This window comes from Triticum urartu, chromosome 4A, assembly GCF_056163025.1.
Source record: "Triticum urartu cultivar PI428250 chromosome 4A, HENAU_Tu73, whole genome shotgun sequence".
Lineage (NCBI taxonomy): Eukaryota > Viridiplantae > Streptophyta > Magnoliopsida > Poales > Poaceae > Triticum > Triticum urartu.
In genome coordinates, this window is record NC_141876.1 from 142,412,734 (window position 1) to 142,438,072 (window position 25,339).

Here is a 25,339-nt window from a genome sequence, read left to right on the forward strand (position 1 = left end):
TACGATAACAGCGGAAGGCTTGGAAGATAAGTGAGTCCATCAACTCCAACGGCATCACTGAGTATAGAACCACGACCTAAAAACTCCTTAATCATCGTTTGAAAAGTCTGCAACATTAACGTTGCAGCCCGAAAACGGGTCAGCACATGGAATATGCTGGCAAGGTAACACATAGAGAGTAATGGAATGCAACAGCTATACTATATGCATATATGGCTGGTGGAAAGCTCTATGGTTACAGTTTTGCATAAAGCCAATTTTTCCCTACTTCAAAAGGAATAAATTTAATTACTATCATGGTGGTTGTTAAACATTGAGAATGGTTGACAGCATTCTCAATCCCAATTAAGCATCATCATTAACCCAACAACATTAATTTTAGAGTAACATGTTGAGATTCACATGATAATCCATATACTAGATACTCAAGATGTCCATAACCGGGGACACGGCTAATCATGATTAGTTTGTTACATTCTATAGAGGTTTGCGCACTTTTCCCCACAAGACTCGATCGCCTCCGTTGGATTTCTCGCACTACATGGTGTTTGAGAAACGGATGACCGAGACACAGTCTTTCAGAAGCGCTAGCACCTTACGATGGATAGACCGGTACACCTACTTTCCCCTACATCTGCTAGTCTACCCTGTAAGAGTTTGCACGACTTAATCAACTATGCCAGAGCCCATAATGGCTTGTGGCTGCACACGGAAGTTTCTAGTTTGAAAAATCTCATGATCCCTTTGAGCCTGGGTGGCGGTCCAAAAGAAAACAGGCAAGTCCTGGAATATCCAGGTGCCTCAATCCACCCAGATGTGTGTTTAAGTTGCCACCTTAGATGAACCATTAATTATCAATCTCACATCTGTCATGGATTTCACTCACCCAATCCACGTCTACTAGCATAGCATGGCATAATAAGCAAACGTAGAAGTAACTCCCAAAGGTTTGATAATAAACAGGTAATAGGTACTACCTCATTTACTTCCCATCCCACAGTTTAATTAGATCCTAATCATGCAATGTGTGAAGATTGATCTAATGCAAAAAAAACTGGATTGTAGAAAAGGTATGATCAAAGTGTTACTTGCCTTGCTGATGATCCGTGAAACCTAACGATTCAAAGTAACAGGCAGCGAACTCCGGGTACTCTATCGCAGGCAAACAAACAAGCATACAATAAGTACTCATCTAATGCACAGGTAAAACTCAAATAAGAGATCTAACCAGAAGGTTCAACTTAAGAACTCCGGTTGGCAAAAGGAATCAAATCGAACGAAGCAAAGAAAGTCAAACGGCGAAAGAAAACAACTTCGTTCTAGTAATCTGAACCTAAGTCAAATTTTACAGTAGCAAAAATGTGTTTAAGTTGATTATTCGGATAGAGGGTTTCGAGACGAAACTCCAAGCGCTTGAATCGCCTGATTCCGATAAACGAGCGAAAAGTTAAACTAAAACGAAAATCGGATCAGAGATCCCGATCAGAAAATAACCGCGGAAAAATCCGACAAAAAAGAAAAACGATGAACGGCATTTTTTTAAACGGCATGGATTTCGAGGTGCGGCGAACCTCGGGCGACGCGCGGCTCCGGCGGATCGGCGGCGGGGCGGCGGCGGCAGCGGCGGCGGCTGGCGGCGGCGGCGGCTGGCGGCTAGGGTTAGGGCGCGGCTAGGGTTTCGGGGCGGCTGGGCCTTCGGGCCGGCTTGCCCCGGCTTATAAAGGCCCTGGCTAGGCGGAGTCCTGGCCGAGTACGGCCCATAGTCGGTTCCGGTTTTTTTTCGCTCGGAAGAAAAAAATAAAAAGAAATACTAAACGGACTCCAAAAATCCTGAAATAAATTTTCCCGGGCTTCTAAAATCAAGCCCGACAAAGTGAACATTTATTTGGGCCCTAAATGCAATTTTGAAAAACGCGCATTTTTCCTAATTCAAATAAAAACAACAAATAAAACTCCGAAATAAAACTATTTGATTTTTTTATTAAATCCTCAATATTTCTATATTTTGGGAATGTCATTTTATTCCCTCTCTCATATTTTTGTAATAGAAATAATTGATGATAAAATAAATAAAATCAAATGATCCTATTCTCAAAATTTGAGAAAAACTCAAATATGAAAATAACGAAATCCCCAACTCTCTCCGTGGGTCCTTGAGTTGCTTAGAATTTTCTAGGATCAAAACCCAAAGCAAATAAAATATGATATGCATGATGATCTAATGTATAACATTCCAAATTGAAAATTTGGGATGTTACATCATCCAAGGTGTAGTTCTTGAACTCGGTGCCGTTGTCACTTCTTATCGTCAAGATCTTTGCATTGTGTTGATGTTGAGCTTCATTTTCAAAGTCAATGACGGTTTTTTGGGTCTCACTCTTCCTCTTGAAGAAATATACCCAAGTGTATCTTGAATAGTCATCCACAGTCACCAAGCAATACTTTATACCCCCAAGACTATCAATGGATGGAGGTCCAAAGAGATCCAAGTGAAGGAGCTCCAAGGGCCTCTTTGAATAGATGATAGTCGTGGGAGGGTGAGCCTTCTCATGAAGCTTTCCTTTGATACAAGCACTGCATGCACGATCTTTGGCAAAACTAACATTTGTTAGTCCATGGACATGGCCCCCCTTGAGAAGACTTTGCAAAGATCTCATATTGACATGGGCTAAACGGCGATGCCAAAGCCATCCCACGTCAACTTTAGCCATTAGGCATGTCGCGGTCTTAGTGGGTCCCTTCGAAAAGTTAATCACATAAAGACCATTCTCGACATGCCCAACAAAGGCTACTTTAAGAGTCTTTCTCCACAAGAGGGACACGGTATCAATATCAAAGAAGGTGGCAACGCCCATGAGTGCAAGTTGACGAACAAAAAGTAAATTGTATGCAAGGGACTCAACAAGCATGACTTTCTCGACCATGAGATCATGAGAAATAACAACCTTGCCAAGACCCAATACCTTGGAAGACGAGGCATCACCCCACTCGTCATTGGTGGGCATAGATGAAATCTTGTGCACGTACACCACCAAGTCATTGCTTCTGGTCATATGATTTGTGGCTCCACTATCGAGCAACCATGATCCTCCACCAGAAGCAAACACCTACAAGAGATCAATGCTTGGTTTTAGGTACCCATTTTGTAATGGGTCCTTTGATGTTAGTAACAAGGGTCTTCGGAACCCAAATAGACCACTCAATGTACTCATAAGGAGAACCAACAAATTTGGCATGTACATGCCCATCACTAGCACGGCATAACACATAAGAAGGGTTAAAGTCGTCGGCTTTGTTGGAAGGGGCGGCATTGCATTTCTTGACACCACCACCCTTCATGTTGTTCTTCTTCTCCTTAGAAGCACCCCCTCCCTTCTTCACAAATTTTTGCTTGAGAGGAGGAGGTCGTTTGGCCTTGTAATTCTTCTTCTTGTTCTTGGACTTGGGTTCAAACCCAATTCCCTCCTTGGCCACAACTTCCTTTTGATTGCTCAAAAGGTCGTTGAGGTTCTTCTCACCTTGTATGCAAGACACGAGGCCTTTCTCAAGTTGCTCCTTCAACTTTGCATTCTCCTCCACAAAATGCACATGCTCACAATAGGGGTTAGTAGCATTTGCATTTTCAATTAAAACCATGTGAGGAAATGTGGCTTTCTCCTTGGTTAGATTCAAATGGAGTTGATCATGAGACTCTTTGAGGCTAGCATGAGTACCCTTCAAGGCCTTGTGAGCCTTGTAAAGTATATCAAATTCCTCCTTGAGTCTAGCAAGATCAACCCCAAGTTTGGCCTTCTCGGAATTGAGCACATGAGATACAACAAGAGCATGATCAAGATCTTTCTTTAGTTTAGCATGATCATCATTGTGTGACTCCTCAAGAGCCAAACGATGACCATGTTCTTCCTCAAGCGCATCAGAGAGATCTGATATCTCATCGGCATAGTCACGACTATGCCCCTCCATCTTAGAGATGGTTTCTTCGTGATCCTCGATCATGTCATTGGCTTCACCAAGTTGTTCCAAGAGAGAAACAAAGTGCTTCTTGGACTTACCCTTGAGCTTACTCATAAAAGACTCAAATTCATTTTCTTCCTCATTAGACCCCTCACTTTCATCAATGCAATCCGTCAAAGAGGGATTAGTAGTGATGGTGGTTTTGATGTTGGGGGTTACCTTGTTGGTGGCTTTGGCCATGAGGCACTTGGCGGTGATGTTCTTGTTGGGTGAATCGAAGAGGGACACCCGTGGAGTTGTGGCAATGGCAACAGAGGCCATGGCAACCGTATCACCGTCATCATCATCATCATCCTCATTGTACTCCTCTTGAGCCACCAATCCCTTGGGAGGAGTCTTCTTGGTGAAGTTGTTCTTGTTGGGGAAGGACTTGACCTTATCTTTTCGGATGAGCTTGCCACCATTGTCTTCCCTCTTCTCATATGGGCACTCCGCAACAAAGTGGCTCACATTGCCACAATTAGAGCATCTCCTCACATGTTGCTTGCCCTTGGTGCCACTTGAGTTGTTCTTGTTCAAGTTGGGCCTTAAATTCTTCTTGCTCCAAAATTGCCTTGAAGCGAGAGCCATGTGCTCATGACAAGCATATTTTGTATATTCAGGGTTACTCTCATCCTCTTCCTCTTCATCCTCTTCTTCCACACTAGCCTTGGCCTTCAAAGAAAGGTTGGGCTTCTTTGCTCGTTGAGAACGCAACACCGCATTGTCGGCGGTCTTGTCCAAGATCCTCATTGCCACAAACTCATCCAACACTTCACTTGAGGACAAGGTGTGGAAGTCCGGCCTTTGATGGATGACGGAGGACATGGCCTTATGGTAAGGCCTCATGGCCTTGAGAAACTTGCGCGTCATCCAATTGTCATCCATATCCTCGCTCCCATGATCTCGGAGTGAGACCCTGAGAGTGGTTAATCTTCGGTAAAGCTCACAAGGTTCTTCATCTTCATTCATTGCAAATTCATCGGCTTCATCTTGCACCACTTCATAGTTGGAGCGTTCAATGCTTGTGCTTCCCTTGTAAATGGAAAAAACATGTTGCCATGCTTCCTTGGCCACGGTGAAAGGTAGGAGATGCACAATATCTTCGGATGGAATTGCATCTTGGATGATGAAGAGATAGGACTCGTTGAATTGATTATCCGCGGATTCTCTAGGGGTGAAGTTGCTTGGGTCATGCGGGTAGAAACATTGCTCAATAATTCTCCAAAGGTTAGTATTACTATGATTTAAATGCGTTTAAAGCGATAGACCCAAGAGGCAAAATCCTCATTTTTCACAAACTTAGGAGGAGGACCAACATGATTCAAATGAGTGGAGGGAACCGGTCCTCCATAAGTAATTGGAGGTTCAACATGGGCAAAGATGCCATTTCCACTTCTACCACCAGATAAAGGAACTTTATCACTAGTAGCTTCCCCCTTGTCGGAGTTAGTATCCGTCACCTTGTTAGCGGGTTCACCCACTTTCATTGGTGTGGTGGATAATTTAAGGTCTTCTAAAAATTTGTTGAACATGCCTTCAACCTCGGTCGTCATGGAGGTTTTCAATGTGTCCAAAGCCGCATTGAATTCCTCACGAGAGACCGAGGATCCCCCATCGGCCATAGACGAGGAAGGAATCACACCAGGGTGCTCCTCCCCATCGTCTATGGTGTCAACCATACTCTTCGGATGGCAAAGTCCTTAAAAAGAGACGAGGCTTTGATATCAATTGAAAGGATCGATATAGTTGACTAGAGGAGGGGAGTGAATAGGCAACTAACAATTTTTAGCTTTTCTTTACCAAATTAAACTTTGTGTCAAAGTAAGTTGTCTAGATATGCAACTAGGTGAGCAACCTATATGATGCAACAACAACAAGCACACAAGCAAGCAAAGGATACAACACAATATAAGTTTGCACAAGTAAAGGTAAGAGATAACCAATAGCGGAGCCGGTGAAGACGAGGATATGTTACCGAAGTTCCTTCCCTTTGAGAGGAAGTACGTCTCCGTTGGAGCGATGTGGAGACACAATGCTCCCCAAGAAGCCACTAGGGACACCGTATTCTCCTCACGCCCTCACACAATGCGAGATGCCGTGATTCCACTATTGGTGCCCTTGAAGGCGACGACCGAACCTTTACAAACAAGGTTGGGTCTATCTTCACAACTCAGTTGGAGGCTCCCAACGATACCACTGAGCTTCACCATAATGGAATGTGGCTCCAAGGTGACCTCAACCGTCTAGGGTGCTCAAACACCCAAGAGTAACAAGATCCGCAAGGGATTAGTGGGGGGAATCAAATTTCTCTTGGTGAAAGTGTAGATCTGGGCCTTCTCAACCAATCCCTATAGAATCAACAAGTTTGATTGGCTAGGGAGAGAGATCGGGCGAAAATGAGCTTCGAGGCAACAATGGAGCTTGGCGGAAAAGAGGTGAGTCAACTAGGAGAAGAAGACCTCCTTTTATAGTGGGAGGAACCAATCCAACCGTTACCCCCCCCCCCTCTTCAGCCCGCACAAAGCGGTACTACTGCTCAGTAGAGCGGTAGTACCGCTGGTAGCAGCGGTACTACCGTGACCCCAGCGGTACTACCGCATAGACTGAGAGGAGAAGAAGCAGAGGGAGAACGGGAGAGAGAGAGGGGGTCTGGGCGGCACTAGTAGCGGTGATAGCCGCGGTACTACCGCTGCTAGTGCCGCACAACCCGACACGAGAAAATGCATCCTCGAATCGAGGCGGTAGTGTTGCTGAACCAGGACGGTACTGCCGCCTATGCCTCGAAGCGGTACTACCGCTGTAGATAGCGGTACTGACGCTTGAGGACCAAAGCCGGTACTACCGCTCTGGCGGCGGTATTACCGCTTCCTCCTCACAGTCTCCACAATAGTTAAAACAGCAAGCTCCAAGGGGAGGAAATGAGCTGGGGTGCAACAAAGACGTGTGCGTGTTGATTCCACCCTAGCCTTTTCAATGTGGACCCCCTCTTGATAGTACGGTGACTCCTACGACTCAAGTCCACCAAACCGAAACGCATGAGACTACACCGTCTTCACATAAAGCTCTGAGGGGAACCGAATCGTCTTTTGTCTAGACATGAGATATCTGAAATGCTCAATGCACACGATTAGTCCGCAAAAACATTGTCATCAATCACCAAACCACTTAGGGAGAAATTTGCCCTTACACTAGGGTAGACCCCACGTTCTCATCAATTTTCCCCAGGCAGCAAAAATATAGACAACGTGCATAGCTCTGTCCTCGGCTCGACTCATTCCCGTGTCGCGAGACGAGCGAGGAGGAGGAGCGCGTGTGTAGGTCTCCTCTTCTCATGTTCATACAAGTGGTAGAAGAACTCACCTTATAAAGAGGTGTATGTCTCTCTCAACTTTCGAGATGAGACTGAACTTTACTCTCACTCACACCACTCACATATGTGCATGAATAGGTCAAGAGAATTTCAGAATTTTAGTTGGGCTTTAGACAAAGGCCTACTAGCAAATTCCAACAAAAACAACCAGGCATGACAGGTCCCCCATGCCCTGCTCAAATCAAATGTTCATTAGGCTCCCTTTCCTCGTCCAAGCTGCACTGAAAGGCTAAGAGCATCTCCAGCCGCGCCCCTAGAAAGGCCTCCCCAAACGTTTTTTTTGCGCCGGCGCAGAAAAATCGGCCCAGTCGCGTCCCCAGGAGTCCAATTTTTGCCGTCCTGGGCCGAATTTAGCGCCGGCGGACCCAGGCCGAACCCAGCGCGCTGGGAGCGCCGGAGCGAGCGGTTTTGGCACGAAAGAGCCGCGGGCCCGCCGCGTCAGCGACACCGCGCGTCTTCTTTCCCGAACGCCTCGGTTTCCCGCAGGGAATCAATGATAAGGCTACCGCCGGTCAACCTTACCAGTGATTCCTCACGGGCGGCGCGTCACAGGGCGGCGCGCCGACGCCTCCCCTCCCTCGCACGCGTACACACGGGACGGCGCCGCTATATAAGTCGGCGGCCTCCCTCGCCTCTGGCCACACCAGCCACACCAGCCCTAGCCCGCCCTCTACCTCTCCCGAGCGCCGCCGTCGAGCCCTCCCTCTCCCAAGCGCCGTCGCTGAGCCCTCCCTCTCCCGATGGCCTTGCGATTCCCCGGAGATGAGGCCGCGGCCAACGGCTTCGGCCGCCGCTCGCTCCGCGAACAAGAGTATTGGCTCCTGTTCCAGGCGAACATCCCGGCGCTGCCGGACATGCGCGCCGGGCCAACGGGGTGGAGACTCAGCAACGGGGGAGTGCCCATTCCCTCGTTGCCCGACGCCGTGGTGAAACCGGGCTACTTCGCCGACGAGGTCGACGCCGTGCGCGCCTCCCTCACCGACGCCCAGCTCACCCTCCCCGAGTATGCCACCGACAACATAGCGGCGTGGACGGCGTACTTCCAGCGCCAGCAACAGCAGAGGATGGCGTCCACCAACGGCGCGCCGGTGGTGGCCGGACCGAAGAACAGCGACGGACACCACCTGTGGTGGGGTGTCCCCGGCCGCACCCTCGAGGGCGTTCTGACGTACCTCGAGGGCGGCAACGACCCGCCGTTGGCATACCCCCCGGCGAGGGCGGCCGCCACGGCCACGGCTCACCGCCGACGCGACGGGCAATGGTTGCCCAGGAGGTTCGGCGCCTCCTCTTCTTCCTCCTCCTCCCGCTCTTCCTCACACTCGTCCGAAGTCCGGCGCTACTCGGCGTCAAGGCCGAGCCCGCGGCGGAGACGCCGCTCGGCTGGCGCACTCGCAGCGCCGGCATCGTCATCAATGAGGGCGGCCGGCGCGCCCCCTCGTCGGCTCCTCCGTGCTTCGTCAAGCCCAAGACGAAGCCGGGCCTGGCGCCGGTGAAGACGGAGCCGGGTCTCCCCGCGGTGAAGACGGAGTACGGCGGCGACGTCGAGCACGACGACGACGCGGCCCTAGAACGGGCGCGCACGGATTCCCTGAAGATGGCGAGGGAGCGCCAGTGCGCCGCCCTGCGGTGATTCGCGCAGTGCAGCCGGGGCCGCGACGAAGGAGGAATCGTCGTCATCGAGGATAGCGACGACGACGCCGCCCCCGCCACCAGCCCGCATATGCGACGCCGGTCAGGGGTCCATCAGGGACGGCCGCGTCAAGGAGGAGAAACCGGACGACGACAACGACGACGGCGATGGCGGCGACGACGGCGACTACTCCGCTTTTAGCCAGTTCTTTTTTTAATTATATATATTATGTAATAAAAACTCGCTTTTTAATGTAATATATGCCGAATTTCGCCGAACTTTGAATTTTCCTATATTTTTAATTTTTTTAACGCGCCTGGGGACGGCCCTCGGGCCGGCGGCTGGGGACCAAGTCGGCCCCAGGCCGATTTTTTACGCCGGCTCATCCCCAGAGGCGATCTTAGGCGCCCCTAGGGGGCCAACGGCTGGAGATGCTCTAACCTCCTGCTCATGTTTGCATCTAAACTATGATAGTACCATGGAGCTAAACCTCAAACCATGTTTTAATGGAGGATGTTTTATTTGCCGTGCAGTAAGCACCAGTTGTTTCTTCTTTTCTGGAAACAGATATGAAGAAATTTCCCCTCTTCTTTTGTCGCCACAAACAACTTCCCTTCTCATTAATTTCTGCTCTTATAATATCCCTATGTACAGTACAGAAACAGAGTCTAGCTACTACAGTACTCAACATGTCTCTAGACGCGCCTGACCCTCACCGGGAGCCCGCCGCTGATGGACGCCGTCAGACCAGGCGCGAACCTGGGCACGGCGCCCTTTTGCCCAACCACCTCCACGTCGAACTGTTTCACCACGGCAACGCTCACCGCCTTCATCTCCATCACGGCGAGCTCCTTGCCGAGGCACACGCGGAGCCCAGCCTGGAACACCGGGTACCTGTACAGGCTCTCCGGCATGAACGTCCCGCCAGGACCCGTCAGCCACCGCTCCGGCCGGAACTTCTCGCAGTCGTCGCCCCAAATGCGGGGCATGCGCCCCATGGCGTAGGGGTGGTACATCACGCGCGCGCCGGCAGTCACGTACGTGCCGTCCGGGAGCACGTCGTCGGCGGCGCAGAACTTGGAGTCGAACTGCACCGGCGGGAACAGCCGCATGTTCTCGTGCAGCACCGCGTGTGTGTAGTGGAGGGACTTGAGGTGCTCGTACGTGGTCTTCGACGCTGTCCTTGTCTTCTCGCCGCCGGCGGCCTCCGCGCGCATGGCGGCCGCCACCGCGGGGTTATTGGAGAGCAGCATGAAGATGGTGGTGAGCGCGGAGGACACCGTGTCGCGTCCGGCGAGGAGGAAGCTGACCACGATGTCGCGGAGGTACTTGTCGTCGACGGCGGTGCCGTGCGCCTCCGAGGCCATGAACCGGGACAGGAGGTCGTGGCTCCCGGCGACGCCCAGCTTCCGGCGCTGCCTTATCATGGCCGCCGCGAGCTCGTCGACGAGGCGGATGGACTTCCTGAGCTCCCTCTCGGAGCCGACGTTCAGCAGCCGCTTTACCCTCCACACCAGGGGCGACGCCGCCGCGCCGCGCATGGCGGATAGCCGCGAGGCGGTGTCGAACGCGGCGGCGAGCTTGGACATGGGCATGTCGAGCTCGAGGCAGCCCGGGTCTAGTCCGAAGGAGATCTTGCAGATGGTGTCGAAAGCGAAGCGCCGGAACACGTCCTGGAGGTCGACCACCCTGCCATTGTCGGCGGCGTCGGCGAGCAGTGGCAGGAGGCGCGCCTCCACTTCCTCGGCAACGATGCCGTACGCGTAGGAGCGCACCGCGACGCTGCCGAGCTCGAGGCTGGCCATCTTGCGCTGGTGGCGCCAGGCGTCGCCGTCGACGTTGAAGATGCCGCCGCCGAGGAGGTCGCCGAGGACGGCGGCGAAGGGCTTCCCTTTGGGGAAGTTGTCGAAGCGCGTGCGGAGCATGTGCTCGACGTTGGCCGGGTTGGCGGTGATGGTACAGCCGAGGACGTGGACGGCCACGGTGCCGGTCGGGGAGCAGCGGAGCAGATGTGCGTACCAGTCGCCGAGGTTGGTGAAGTCCCGCGCCCACGACCCCGTGAGGTAGGAGCGGCAGACGTGGCAGCTGCACCATGGCCACCGGCGGGCGAGGAAGAGTGCCGCGCCGAGCGCCACCACGCACACGGAGAAGAAAAGGAAAGCCAGGCCAGCGCACCGCGCGCACCATGACAGCTCCTCCATGCCCGTGCTCGTGGCGGCGTCCATGGCTGCCCCGGCTCCTTGAATTGGAGAAGGGAAGAGCAAAAAAATGTGATCTTATTTTGGGGTGTGAGGAGTTGAGGAGGCGTGTGCGTATATAATGTGGGTGGACGGGGAGGAAGCACATGCCACACGTGCGCCAAATCTTAAACAACTCGGTTCCCTGCCATTTATTAGTGTGTACACAGCTCATGCCATCCCTACGCAGCTCCCCAAAACTTGTCCAAGGTACGTACGACCAACAAATCACCGCCGAACCCCTCTAAAAAAACAAAACAAAGAACAGCACCGAACCCATGATACAAGGGCTGCTACCGCTAGCAGTCGCCAGAATCTCAAAAAAAAAAAAAAACACGGTTGATTCCGTTAGATTTTAATCATACTCACATAATTGTTTTGTTTTGTCTGGAATACTTGCCAGCAAAAGAGACAAATGATGAGTCCAAATAATTCACTAGTTTCATTGCAATGTGGGAGACCCACTTATATATATGGTGAAAGGGTGTGTTGTGGAGACATCTTTTCGCGAGCAAGCACCTCGTCGGTGGCATTCCTCCCATACAATTGATCACACGTTTCATTTTTCGATACTTCCTGAAAGTGCGTTAAGTCGACTAGAGGGGGGTGAATAGACGATTTTTATAAATTCTTTACTGAAGAATTTCAGGGTGAGGAAATTCCTGAGCGAAGAACTACTTGCAGCGGAATAAGTACTCAGATGCAGACATGACATGACATAAGCATGGACATCATGATGAATTAAAAACAAGACACATAGTACAGAAAGCGTAAGTACAGGATAAAAAAGGATGAAGACAAACAAACTTAAGAAATTAAACTAAGAAAATTAAGAAAGTCTTCAGTCAAAGCCTTCAAACAGATACGAACAAGCACACAACACAGTAATGAGGAAATGAAGGGGGTGGGGAAATAGAACCAGTAAGCTTAGTGAAGACAATGATTTGGTAAACCAGTTCCAACTGCTGTGACAGTTGTACATCTGGTTAGAGCGGCTAGGTATTTAAACCTGAGGACACACAGTCCTCACTGTATTCTCCTTGAACTAAGGTCACAGAGACCTCGTCCAATCACTCGTGGTAAGTCATCAGGTGACTTTCAAACCTTCACAAACTTGGTAACCCGGCGATCCACAATTTTCTCTTGGATACTCTAGACCATGACGCCTAACCGTCTGGAGGATGCACAATCCTCAAAGGTAACTAGCGTCGGTTCCACACAGGGACAATCTCTTCAGTGATGCTCAATCACTTTGGTTTGTAGGTGTTTGGTTTGGGGGTTTTGGGTTTTTTCTCACTTGATGATTTTCGCTTAAAGTCCTCAAAGGATGGGATGCTCTCAATGGCAAGTGTCAGTTTCTCGCGGAGCAGCCAACCAGCTAGTGGTTGTAGGGGCGGCTATTTATAGCCTAGGGAGCAGCCCGACATGATAAGACATAAATGCCCTTCAATGATATGACCGTTAGGTGGGTAGATATTTTAGGACAGCTGGCGCGTAGTACGGCAACGGTCGGAAATTTGACTATCAAATTCCTCAGGGCTATCATGTTCCTCACTTGTAGGTAATCCGCACTGGAAAATTCCTAACTCCTCAGTCAGAACAAATTCCTCAGAGACCAGAAGAACTTCGTCTCTGTCACTGAAGAAATTGACTAAACTGTATGAGATTTCCAATGGCTTCACTTGAAGGGATTGGTAGGTGTAGGATTTTGAGATGGGCACCACTTGAAAACTTTTCCTTACTTTTACCTCGACCCCCTTTTAACAGTACGGTGTTTCCTATGACTCAAGAAAGAGAAAATGAAATTACGAAAACAAAAGTCTTCATGCTTCATGTTCCTCGTATGAATATCAAGTCTTCACGGTCACACCAATTTCTTCACTTTCAAAGTCTTCAGAAATCCAAAATCTTTAGTTGAAGACATTTATTTTTAGGGGTCGACTTTCTCTGTAAATATCAAACTCCTCATAGACTTATAGACCTGGGTACACTCACAAACGCATTAGTCCCTTAACCTATAAGTCTTCAATACACCAAAATCACTAAGGGGCACTAGATGCACTTACAATCTCCCCCTTTTGGTGATTGATGACAATATAGGTTAAGTTTTCAACGGGGATAAACATATGAAGTGTAAATACTAATATTGAGGAATTTGATTACAAGATATAGAAGAACTCCCCCTGAAGATGTGCATAGTGAGGAATTTGCTTTTGAAGCAATACACATTTGAAGAGTAGAATCATGGAGATCTCCCCCTATATCTTGTAATTCATACACGCATTTAACATATGATATGAAGAATTTGAAATGCATGATGAAATATGGTGACTGATGTGATTCAGCATGCGTGCATTAACATATATGAGGAAATAGCATGCAGAAGAACATAGCAAAAGTATCAGACCACCATCGGGTTTAAGTTTACAACTCGATCCAATAAATCTTCAGAAGAATGAGAGTTGTAACTTAGAAAAAAAACGCCCATATATAGAGACTCGCTTGAAAACTAACTCAAATTTCTCCCCCCTTTGTCATCGAATGACCAAAAGGGACGAAAAGTGAGGACTAACGCCCCTGAAGAATATCATCACTGAGTCGATGAAGGAGCGCCAACATTGTTGGTGTCAATTGTTGATGTAGGGCCTGCCGCAGTGTTGTCCAAATCTTCATGCTCATCAGTCTCGCGCGATGAAGAATATGAGCTGGCTACCAAGGAAGGAACTTTGGTCTTCTTGAATTTCTTCGCGGGTGGTTGAGACCATTCAAAGTCCTGCTTGAAACCCATTTGCTTCAGATCTTCTTCACCATAGAGATGAGACAGAACAGCCCAGGTACAATTGAATACTTCATGGAGGTAGAAGTGGTTTTTCTTTACTGCATTGTGTGTAGCAGTCATGTTGTGAAGCATAGAGCCAAACTGACGCTTAACCCATTTGTGGTTGCGATCGACCTTCTGGTGAAGACTGAGGAGAAGCTCACGATCAATCGTCACCCTTGGAGCTATGCCTTTAGGATTTTGCTTTGCGGCATTGGCGGCAGAGTCATGAGTGGCAGAGTCATCATTGGTGGAATATGATGGAGCTTTGCGGAACTGATCATCCAATGGACGAATGCCTTCATCAATTATAGCAGTAGCTTGCCCTTTTCATCAGATGAGGAAAATGTCCGCTTGAGGACTTCTATTGTGGGCAAGTAACTGACGTGATTCTGCAAATCATCCTTGTAGTTGATTGAAGACCTTGATCTGAGGAATCTCATAATCCAGGGAGCGTAAGGCTTAAATTCAAAGGGAGACAATGCAACGTTGGCCAGAGTCCTCATGAAAAAATCATGGTAGTTGATAGGGATGCCATGAATGATGTTGAATAGCAGATTCTTCATGATTCCAATGACCTCTTATTCAGTAGAGTCGTGGCCCTTTATAGGAGTCAGAGTCTTGGACAAGATACGATATACAGTCCATGGTACATACAACAATTCCTTCACAAGGAATTTGGTCCTTGAGGCTTGACCGGGCTTCAGCGGCTTCATCAACACTTGCATTTAATGGTCAGTAAGTTCAGGTTCATGATATACACAACATGCACCTTTAAGGGGAGGACTGACAGGCAAGGCATGAAGCAATTCAGAGGCCGGTGCTTTTGAAGTGAGTATTCTCTGTCATCCAGTCCAATACCCAAGAGTTCACATCTTCAGCATTTTCTGTGATGTGCAGCGTTGCATAGAACTGAAGAATTAGTTCTTCATTCCAATCACATATATCAGTGCAGAAGTTCAGCAGTCCAGCATCATGAAGAACACCGAGGACTAGCGTGAAGCAAGGCATTGATTCCATGTCCACTTGAGGAATATGCGCATGGTCGAAGACTTTGTCCTTATCAAAAAGTAGTGAAGAATAAAAGTTTGCTTGGCTGGACGTCCAGAAACGCTTCCTTCTAAGACGAGCAGAGTCATATGTGCTGTAATCTGTGAAGAATACGTGCTCATGGAAGAAGTCAGTAGCCTTGAATTTTTGCTTCTTGGAGAAGGGATTCTTCGGTTTGAGCTGAGGAGTGTCAGTCAAAGTCATCATAGCCTCAGGAATCACGTTCTCAGGAACCACATGCTGAGGAATTTCAGTTTCAGTTGTAGCCTGGTTTTTATTTTCTTCAGCAGCTTTTTCATCAGCGCTAGTGGCTGGAATTTCTTCAGTAGCATTGTCATCAGCGCTAGTGGCTGGAATTACTTCAGCAACATTTTCATCAGCGCTAGTGGCTGGAATTGCTTCAGGAATACGAGGTTCTTCAGAGCCCGTAATAACTTCAGTGTGCACAGGGGACTGAGGGATTTGTTGAAGTGGGGTGAAGAGCGGAGAGTTGGGGTGCTGACTATCCCAATAGTCATCATTTAGCACTGGAGTGGAGCACCCAATATCCACATCTTCATCTTCCTCATTCAATTCTTCAACGCCTGCCTCTTCAGCTGTGAACTGAGGCATAGGCGATGAGATGATTGGAGTTGAAGGGATATCATCCGCTTCAATTTCTTCGTCCATCTGCTCTGTAGAAGCAACAGAAGGAACGTCTTCGTACGATCCGCTTGGGATCTCATAATCTTCACCAAAAAGGAACGACTTCCTTTGATGGCATGCTTGAAACTAGAATGGCATCAATCGGATTCTCATAAGAGCTTGTCAATTTCTTCATCTTCTTTGGAGCTGAAGACTGAGATGAAGTAGATGCTTTCCTTTTCTTCACTGCTGCTCGCTCTGCAGCTTTGGTTTTCTTCTCTTCTGATGCAGAAGGAAGAACTGAGCTTGTTGTTGGTGTGGGAGGAGCAAAGGAAATAGGTTTAGTTTCTTCAGGCGCAACTGATGCAGTTGCCCTGGTTGGTTCAGATTCCTCAGGATCAACGGTTGATGTCTCAGATGACCTGGCTTGTTCTTCGGGCGCAACACTAGTGGTTGCCCTGGCAATGTCATCAGCGGCTGGAATGTAGTCATCGGCCTTGGTACTCACAATTTCTTCAGCAGCCTGATTGTCATCAGCGGTGCTGGCATTTTCTTCAGTAGGCTGTGCAGATGCTTCAGCCTGAGAAATTTCAATGTGCGTTTAAGTAGCAACATTGGAGGTGAATGTCTTTGCCAATTTCACAAATCTGACTTTGGCTCCCTTCCAGTCAGCATGGTAGGCATCAAATTCATCACTGAGGTTTTTTATCTCATCTTGAACAGCCACAAGTTCATCAGTTGTCATCTTAACAACGTTCTTCTTCAAACAGCGCTCTTTCTTGTACTGCCTTTCTTCAGCTGCCTGGCCTATTCAAACTTCCATTTTTCTTTGCCTATGAAGGCGGTCAGCATGTGACTTTAGACAGAAGTCAGCTTGAAGTCTGGCATAGGAGTGTTGGGGTCCTTGTGCTAGAGATCAATGTATTCAAGGATCACCTTTGGATCCAGTAGGAGATGAACTTCACTTCCTTTGGCTCTAGCGGCCCTCTGCTATCTGTCTCTGATGATTTCTTCAAGTTCTTCATCATCAGTTTCGTCATCACTGGATGGAACATGAAAGGCAACTTGCTTCTTGTGAGGACTTGGTCTAGTGCCTCGTCCCACAGTGGCCTTTGTCTTTAGTAGAGTGGGGCCAGTTGAGGAATTCGGAGGAGCTGAAGAACTTGCAGAGGCTCCTGAGGCAATTGATTTGTCAGTGGTCCTTTGACACGAAGCGAGATGCACAGGTGCTGAGGACTTTGTCGAATGAGCTGAGGGTTTTGGAACTTGAGGAACTGGGGCAGCTTGAGGAATTTGCCGAGAGGGCTTAGCAGAAGAGCTTGGCTGTGAGGGCATTGAAGAAGAAGTGCTTGGCTTATGTGCGGGCTTCTTAGGCATGGCCTTCTTAGGCTTGCTAGTAGAGGCCTCAGCAGTGGCAGCAGCAGAGTCTTCATTGAATTTCCTCACTGCTTCTTTAGCCATTTTGGCTAGTTTCCTCACTGCTTTTTTAGCCATTTTGGCTAGTTTTGCTTGGTGCTTGGCCCATTCATCAGGATAGTCCTCACCGCGCTTGAGGCTGGTGGGATCAGCTTCTTGGCCAGGTGCTAATGGAGGTCTTGGGCAAGGAGGGTGAAGAGCAAATTTCTTCATGTACTTTGGAGTTACATACCTGTACTCCCTCCATTCCCGTGCCCATCTCCTTTCTATCCTTTGTATGCACATCTTGCGCTGATTTTTGTCCTCCTTTCCATGTGTGGCCTCATCAGGAGTGCAATAATCCTTGTAAATATCATCAGGGATCTCAAAAGCTGTGTTGACTTCCAGCTTCTTTCCTCCCTTCTGAGGTTTCTTTCCATCAGCCATTTTCTTCACCTGAGGATTTTGAACAGTTGAATTCTTTGAAGAGGTATGCAGTTTTTCTTCGAGGAACACTGCAAATGAGTTAAGTTGATGAGAACCTAGTGATTCAATAGCAGACATGTGTACCTGTGAACAGAGTATAGGTGCGAAGAATTTGGAGAGGTCATATGCGTTCTCAGAAGTTTTTGCAAAAAGAACAAGTTTGAGGAATTTGACCAGATGTGTCTTGAGGAATTTCACTAAGCGTTCTTTGACTTAGGTTCCAGAGTTGTGTAGATTGAAAATCCACACAATTGAGGAATCTTGAAGAAAAACATGGCTTAGGAAACAAATCAAGAACAAATGTTTATGTGGGGTGTTTAGAGTGTGAAGATTGAAGAATAAACACCTTTTGAAGATTTTGACGAAATCACTGGAATAAATAAAGGGCAGTAGATGTAACTTTTAATTACCCTTGAAAAAACACGACGAACTGGGAATGTAGATTGGAAGTTCATCAGTGCAGATCCTCCACGCCCTAACTTGGCAGAGGAAGACTGCTACGGTGGCGGCGGAGTGAAGAAATCCGCGGCCGGCGTGAGTACGGCAGCGACGAGGTCGAGGCAGCGAAGCTCTTCCTCACCGGCGACGACGAAGTAGCGGCGGCGCTAGGTTTTGAGAGCTCGAGCGAGGGAGTGAGGTCGAGCGGAGTAAAAATAGACTGAGGAAGGGAAGGGGTATTTATAGCCACGGTGAAAAACTGCTCGTCCGAGGAAAATGGAAGAACGTGCCCTTGACCTTTCTCATATGTGCGACATGTGTCACCCACGTACTATGAGGTGGAGATCGTGGGTGAATAGATAAGTATTATCGTGGAATGTGGAACGCTTTGAGCGGCAAAAGCCGAAAATTCAGATATGAAAAATTTAACGTTTCGTTCGCAAATTCTTGAGCTGGCAAGGACACAGTGAAGATTTTGAACGGGTTTCAAATAGAACGCACATGAAGAACTTGTGAACAGACAGGGTTGAGTTTAGCATAGAGGGGGAAGGGTCCGATCACATTCACTTAGCATAAGAAGCAACTTGAAGAAATAGCAATAAGTGAATGTTGTAGAGGACATAAACTCGTATATGTATATAGCCAATGAAGAAAAACGACGGAAACAGTGAAGACTTGCAAAGTTGAAGAATTTGAACAACTGATGAATTTCAAAAATGAAGAAAAACTTAAATTGAAGATTTTCAACTTTTGTTGGTGGCGTGACCCACCGTATAAGACGCCGCGTACAATTGTCGTAGGGCTCTGAGAATCAAATTCTTTGTTAATTTCTTCACACTTAGAGGGTTAGTCTTCATTTATTGGAGAAAAACGTTACTTCGTGTGTTGCACATCTAAGTCATCGATTTTGCATAAGTGTTAGGATGTGTGTCCTTTTCAAAGGACATTCGAAGATTCTAAGATATTTAGCTCACACCGAAACTTGATAAATCTCTTCACATCCAAGGGCTTTGTGAAGATATCGGCTAGCTGTTCTTCAGTACTCATGTGCTCGATGGAGATGTCGCCCTTCAACACATGATCATGAAGAAAATGATGATGGATCTGAATGTGCTTTGTCTTTGAGTGCTGAACTGGGTTATGAGCAATCTTGATGGCACTCTCATTGTCACAATAGAGTGGCACATTCTTCACATTGATGCCATAGTCCTTGAGAGTTTGCTTCATCCATAGCAATTGAGCACAACACGATCCAGCAGCAATGTACTCAGCTTTAGTAGTAGAAAGTGATACGCAGTTCTGTTTCTTCGAAGATCAACAGACCAAGGATCGTATGAGGAAATGGCATGTGCCTGATGTTGACTTGTGGTCCACACGATCACCAACATAGTCAGAGTCTGAATATCCAATGAGATCAAAAGCCGAGCCTTGGGATACCATAATCCAAGTGTTGGAGTGTGAGCTAGATATCAAAGAATATGCTTCACAACCTTATGGTGTGATTCCTTCGGTGTAGCTTGAAAGCGAGCACACATGCAAACAGTAAGCATAATATCTGGCCCAGATGCACAATAAAGAACCAATCATGGAGCGGTATACCTTTTGATCGAAGTCAATACCGTTTTCATCAGTGCATAGATGGCCATTTGTGGGCATAGGGATTTTGATGCCTTTGCAATCTTGCATGCCGAATTTCCTCAATACATCCTTGAGGTATTTTTCCTGAGATATGAATATGCCATTGCGTTGTTGATGAATCTAAAGACCTAAGAAGAATTTCAATTCACCCATCATAGACATTTGATATTCTTCATTCATCATGTAGGCAAATTCATCACTGTAACGTTGGTCAGTACAGCCAAAGATGATATCATCAACATATATTTGGCACACAAATAATTCATCATCATAAGCTTTGGTGAAAAGAGTTGGGTCAAGTGAACCGGGTTTGAAGCCTTCCTTCATGAGGAATTCCTTCAAAGTATCATACCATGCCCGAGGGGCCTGCTTGAGGCCATAGAGGGCCTTATTGAGTCTGAAGACTTTGTCGGGATGCTTTGGATCCTCAAAACCTGGGGGTTGAGCAACATATACTTCTTCCTCAAGCTTACCATTGAGGAATGAACTTTTCACATCCATTTGATATAAGATGATATTATGATGGTTAGCATAAGCAAGTAATATGCAAATAGCTTCAATTCTAGCAACAGGTGCAAAATTTTCATCGAAATCAATTCCTTCAACCTGTGTGTAGCCTTGAGCTACAAGTCGTGTCTTATTCCTCACCACAAGGCCATTTTCATCTTGCTTGTTGCGGTAGATCCATTTTGTGCCGATGATATTGTGCTTGCGAGGGTCTAGTTGCTTTACAAGTTCCCAGACGTTGTTGAGCTCGAACTGATGTAATTCCTCTTGCATAGCTTGAATCCACTCGGGCTCCAGAAATGCTTCATCTACCTTAGTGGGCTCTATGATAGAGACGAAAGCAAAGTACCCACAAAAGTTAGATAAATGTGAAGCTTTTGAGCGTGTGAGAGGACCTGGTGCGTTGATGTCGCTGATGATTTTATCAATCTGCACTTCATTAGCGACGCGAGGATGAGCTGGTTGACGATGAGGAATTTGCTCAGCATTTTCTTCAGAGCCATTTTCTTCAGGTGCACGAACATGATGTTCTTCATGTTCTGGAATGACTTCTTCAGCAGATTCTTTGGTAGGAATGACATCCTCAGTAGCCTTGAACTTAATGGATTTCTCAGGAGGTATTTCATCTATCACAGGAGGTAGGTGCTCTCTTTGTGAGCCATTAGTCTCATCGAACCGCACATCTACAGTTTCAACAACCTTGTGGTGATAGGTGTCGAAGACTCTGTAGGTGTGCTAGTCCTTACCATGACCAAGCATAAAACCTTCATGTGCTTTCGGTGCAAATTTAGAACTGTGATGAGGATCTCTAATCCAGCATTTAGCACCGAAGACTTTGAAATAACTCACATTGGGTTTCTTGTCAGTGAGGAGTTCATATGAAGTCTTCTTGAAGAATTTGTGAAGATATACTTTGTTGATGATGTGGCACGCAGTATCAATTTCCACAGGCCGGAAGCGAGGAGGCATCTTGTACTCATCAAGCATAGTGCGGTCCATCTCAACAAGAGTCCTGTTCTTGCACTCCACGACGCCATTCTGCTGAGGAGTATAAGGAGCAGATAACTCATGAGTAATACCAAGTTCATCAAGATAGTCATCAAGACCAGTGTTCTTGAACTCAGTTCCATTGTCACTTCTGATGTTCTTGATCTTCACACCAAAGTTGGTTGAAGCCCTCAAGGAAAATTGTTTGAAGACTTCCTGCACTTCAGTTTTGTAAGTGATGATATGCACCCATGTATAACGAGAATAATCATCAACAATGACAAAGCCATATAAAGATGCAGCATTAGTAAATGTGGCATAGTGAGTAGGGCCAAAGAGATCCATGTGAAGCAATTCAAATGGACGAGTGGTAGTCATGATCGTCTTTGAGGGATGCTTGCCCTTGGTCATCTTTCCAGCTTCACAAGCTCCACATAAATGGTCCTTCAGGAATTTGACACCCTCGATGCCAATGACATGCTTTTTCTTCGCGAGCATGTGCAAGTTCCTCATCCCAGCATGACCAAGTCGTCGATGCCATAGCTAGCCTTCTAAAGCTTTTGCAAGTAGACATGTAGCAGGTTGTGGTCCTGTAGAGAAATCATAAATATAGAAATCTCCTCTCCTAAAGCCTTCGAAGACTTTGGAATTGTCAGCTTCCATGATCACAACACAACGATACTTGCCAAAGATGACAACTATATCAAGATCATAAAGCATTGAGACAGACATGAGGTTGAACCCTAAGGACTCGACAAGCATGACTTTGTCCATGTGTCGATCCTTTGAGATTGCAACCTTACCTAGACCCAATACCTTGCTTTTGCCTTTGTCAGCGTAGGTGATATGCTTCAGATGCGATGGAGATAAGGGAGCATCCATCAATAGATTCTTGTCACCAGTCATGTGATTTGTGCATCCACTATCGAGGACCCACTCAATGGCTTTGGGTTGATCATCCCGCAGATGAATTAGTGCAACTTACGAACTCATATACTTCATTAGTGAAGAATATGACATCAACTCATCAGATCAATTTCATCAAGCAATAGAACAGATATAGCAACGTGAGGACGTGAGAAATGAATATTAATTTCTTCATGATTAGCTTGTGTCCTTTCAAGCATATTCAGGTCTCCAGCAAATTCTTCAGACGTTTAAGTTCGTATGGAGACCTGACCTTGCATAGAAGATTAGTTCTTTTTCTTCACCATCCACATCTGAAGGGGTGGCAAAGAGTTCATCATTCTGTGAGCTCCATGAGAGAAAGGTGGCATAGATGCCAGTCCACTTTGTTTCGCATAAGAGGGGTTAGGGTAAGCATATGAGTAAGCAGAGAAATTCTTCTAGGATTTATGAACATAATGATTTGAAGAATAGTGCACATATCCATAATCCTTATAGACTTTCCATGCGAAACAGAGGTGTTAGCACGATGATGTTCATATGAGGACTTTGATACATGTGAGGAATGTGGTCCATATGAGGACTTGGATCCATATGAATACGTTAGTTCATATGAAGAATTTGATCTGGGGTTCCTATTCTTCACAGGTGGTGTCATGATGACATTCACCTGAAGACTTTCAAGGCACCTTTTGGGAACCCAAATTTTCTTCAGAGGAGGACAGTTCCTATAGTTAGTGCCAACATATCTAGCAAATACTTCACCATTATGATTTTTGAATAGCTTATAGTTGGAGTCAAATGACTCATCAGAAGAATGTGAAGATTCACATGTAAAGCCAGATAAAGTAGATGGATCTACTGGAGGTCCCTTTGCAGCAACCCATGAGGTTTTGGGATACTGCTCACGCTTCCAGTATGTTCCATCAGCATTGAGTTTTCTCTCAAAGGCAATACCCTCTTTTCTAGGGTTCCTGTTGAGGATCTGCCTTTTAAGCACATCACAAAGAGCCTGGTGCCCTTTGAGGCTTTTGTACATGCCTGTCACATACAATTCCTTCAGCCCTGCATGGTCAGTGATACTCGCAGCATCCTTAGATGAGGAATTAGTGATAGCAGAGACAGTTGAAGAATTTGCAGCAATAGAAGCATTTGAACATTCAGGTGGAGAATTAGCAGATTAACATTCAATGCATTTCAAACATGGAGGAATAAATTCTTCCTGAGCAGCGCTGATTTGTTGAGCAATTAATGAATCACGCTCCTTCTAAAGATCTTCATAACTCACTCTTAACTGCTCAAGATCTTGCTTTCTTTGAAGAAATTCATAAGAAAGCTTCTCATGATCAGATAAGAGAGTGTTATGATGACTCTGAAGATTGTCAAACTTGGACTGAAGTCTCTGAAGATTTTTAGTCAAAATTTTCGTGTGATCCATTTCTTCACCCAACATATCATCACTCTCATCCAGTATGTTTTGAACTTTTTCCAAAACTCTTTGTTGTTTAGTGGCAAGGGAAGCAAGTTTGGCATAACTGGGTCCAAATTCATCACTAGATTCGTCATCACTAGACTCAGATAAGTAGCATTCAGTTACCTTGGCACCTTTTGCCATAAGGCATGGTGCAGAGGATGATGATTCTAGAATGAAAGTCATAGCCTTGCGCGATTCCATGAAGTCCTCAAACCAGGGTTCATGGTGAGATCGATGTCCTTCATAGACCTCAGAGAGTCGGTCCCAGATGAGCTTCGCATGGTAGAGATGCATAACGTTCCTGAACTGATTTTGTGACAGGCCGGAGCAGATGATGTCCTTCGTCGTGAGGTTGAGTAGCGTGTACTTGCGAATATCATTAGCCTCCGCCATCTTGCATAGGCCAGTAAGACCAATCTCGCTGACGGTCCAGAGTTCGCTGTTCATCGCCATGAGGTGCTTCATCATCATGGCCTTCCACTTGGGACAATCATGACCGTCAAAGATGGGGCATGTCACAGTCATCATTCCTGCGGTCGACATAACTAAAATTCCAGGCGGTTAAACCAAAATCACACAGTATAAGGGAGTACCTTGCTCTGATACCTATTGAAAGTGCGTTAAGTCGACTAGAGGGGGGGGTGGTGAATAGGCGTTTTTTATAAATTCTTCACTGAGGAATTTCAGGGTGAGGAAATTCCTGAGCGAAGAACTACTTGTAGCAGAATAAGTACTTAGATGCAGACATGACATAACATAAGCATGGACATCATGATGAATTGAAAACAAGACACAGAGTACAAAAAGCGTAAGAACAGGATAAAACAGGATGAAGACAAATAAACTGAGGAAATTGAGAAAGTCTTCAGTTGAAGCCTTCAAACAGATATGAACAAGCACACAACACAGTAATGAGGAAATGAAGGGGTTGAGGAAATAGAACTAGTAAGCTTGGTGAAGACAATGATTTGGTAGACCAGTTCCAACTACTGTGACATGTGTACGTCTGGTTAGAGCGGCTAGGTATTTAAACCTGAGGACACATACTCCCGGACACACAGTCCTCATCGTATTCTCCTTGAACTAAGGTAACACAGACCTCATCCAATCACTTGTGGTAAGTCTTCAGGTGACTTCCAAACCTTCACAAACTTGGTCACTCGGCGATCCACAATTTCCTCTTGGATACTTTAGACCATGACGCCTAATCGTCTGGAGGATGCACAGTCCTCAAAGGTAACAAGCGTCAGTTCCACACAGGAACAATCTCTTCAGTGATGCTCAATCACTTTGGTTTGTAGGTGTTTGGTTTGAGGTTTTGGGTTTTTCCTCACTTGATGATTTTCGCTCAAAGTCCTCGGAGGATGGGGTGCTCTCAATGACAAGTGTCAGTTTCTCGCGGAGCAGCCAACTAGCTAGTGGTTGTAGGGGGCGGCTATTTATAGCCTAGGGAGCAGCCCGACATGATAAGACATAAATGCCCTTCAATGATATGACTGTTAGGTGGGTAGATATTTTGGGACAGCTAGCGCGTAGCACAGCAACGGTCGGAAATTTGACTATCAAATTCCTCAGGGATATCATGTTCCTCACTTGTAGGTAATCCGCACTGGAAAGTTCCTAACTCCTCAGTCAGAACAAATTCCTCAAAGACCAGAAGAATTTCGTCTCTGTCACTGAAGAAATTGACTGAACTGTATGAGATTTCCAATGGCTTCACTCTAAGGGATTGATAGGTGTAGGATTTTGAGATGGGCATCACTTGGAAACTTTTCCTTAGTTT

At 46.8% G+C, this 25,339-nt stretch overlaps 1 protein-coding gene and 2 pseudogenes across 1 annotated transcript; 1 reads left to right on the forward strand and 2 right to left on the reverse strand.

Annotated features, from left to right (window-relative positions):
* Nucleotides 1-8,106: 8,106 nt before the first annotated feature.
* Nucleotides 8,107-8,859, forward strand: LOC147975162 (uncharacterized; annotated as a pseudogene).
* Nucleotides 8,860-9,610: 751 nt separating this feature from the next.
* Nucleotides 9,611-11,296, reverse strand: LOC147975163 (cytochrome P450 94C1-like). Its single transcript, XM_087518025.1, has one exon. The coding sequence runs from the start codon at nucleotides 11,219-11,221 to the stop codon at nucleotides 9,692-9,694; it is 1,530 nt and encodes a 509-aa protein (XP_087374151.1). The 5' UTR covers nucleotides 11,222-11,296; the 3' UTR covers nucleotides 9,611-9,691.
* An 11,073-nt stretch (nucleotides 11,297-22,369) lies between these two features.
* LOC147975164 (uncharacterized) lies at nucleotides 22,370-24,084 on the reverse strand (annotated as a pseudogene).
* Between the last annotated feature and the right edge of the window lie 1,255 nt (nucleotides 24,085-25,339).

What these genes read in the sequence shown, in the direction of transcription:
- LOC147975163 (XM_087518025.1), bottom strand. Translation starts at nt 11,221, where the DNA reads ATGGACGCCGCCACGAGCACGGGCATGGAGGAGCTGTCATGGTGCGCG.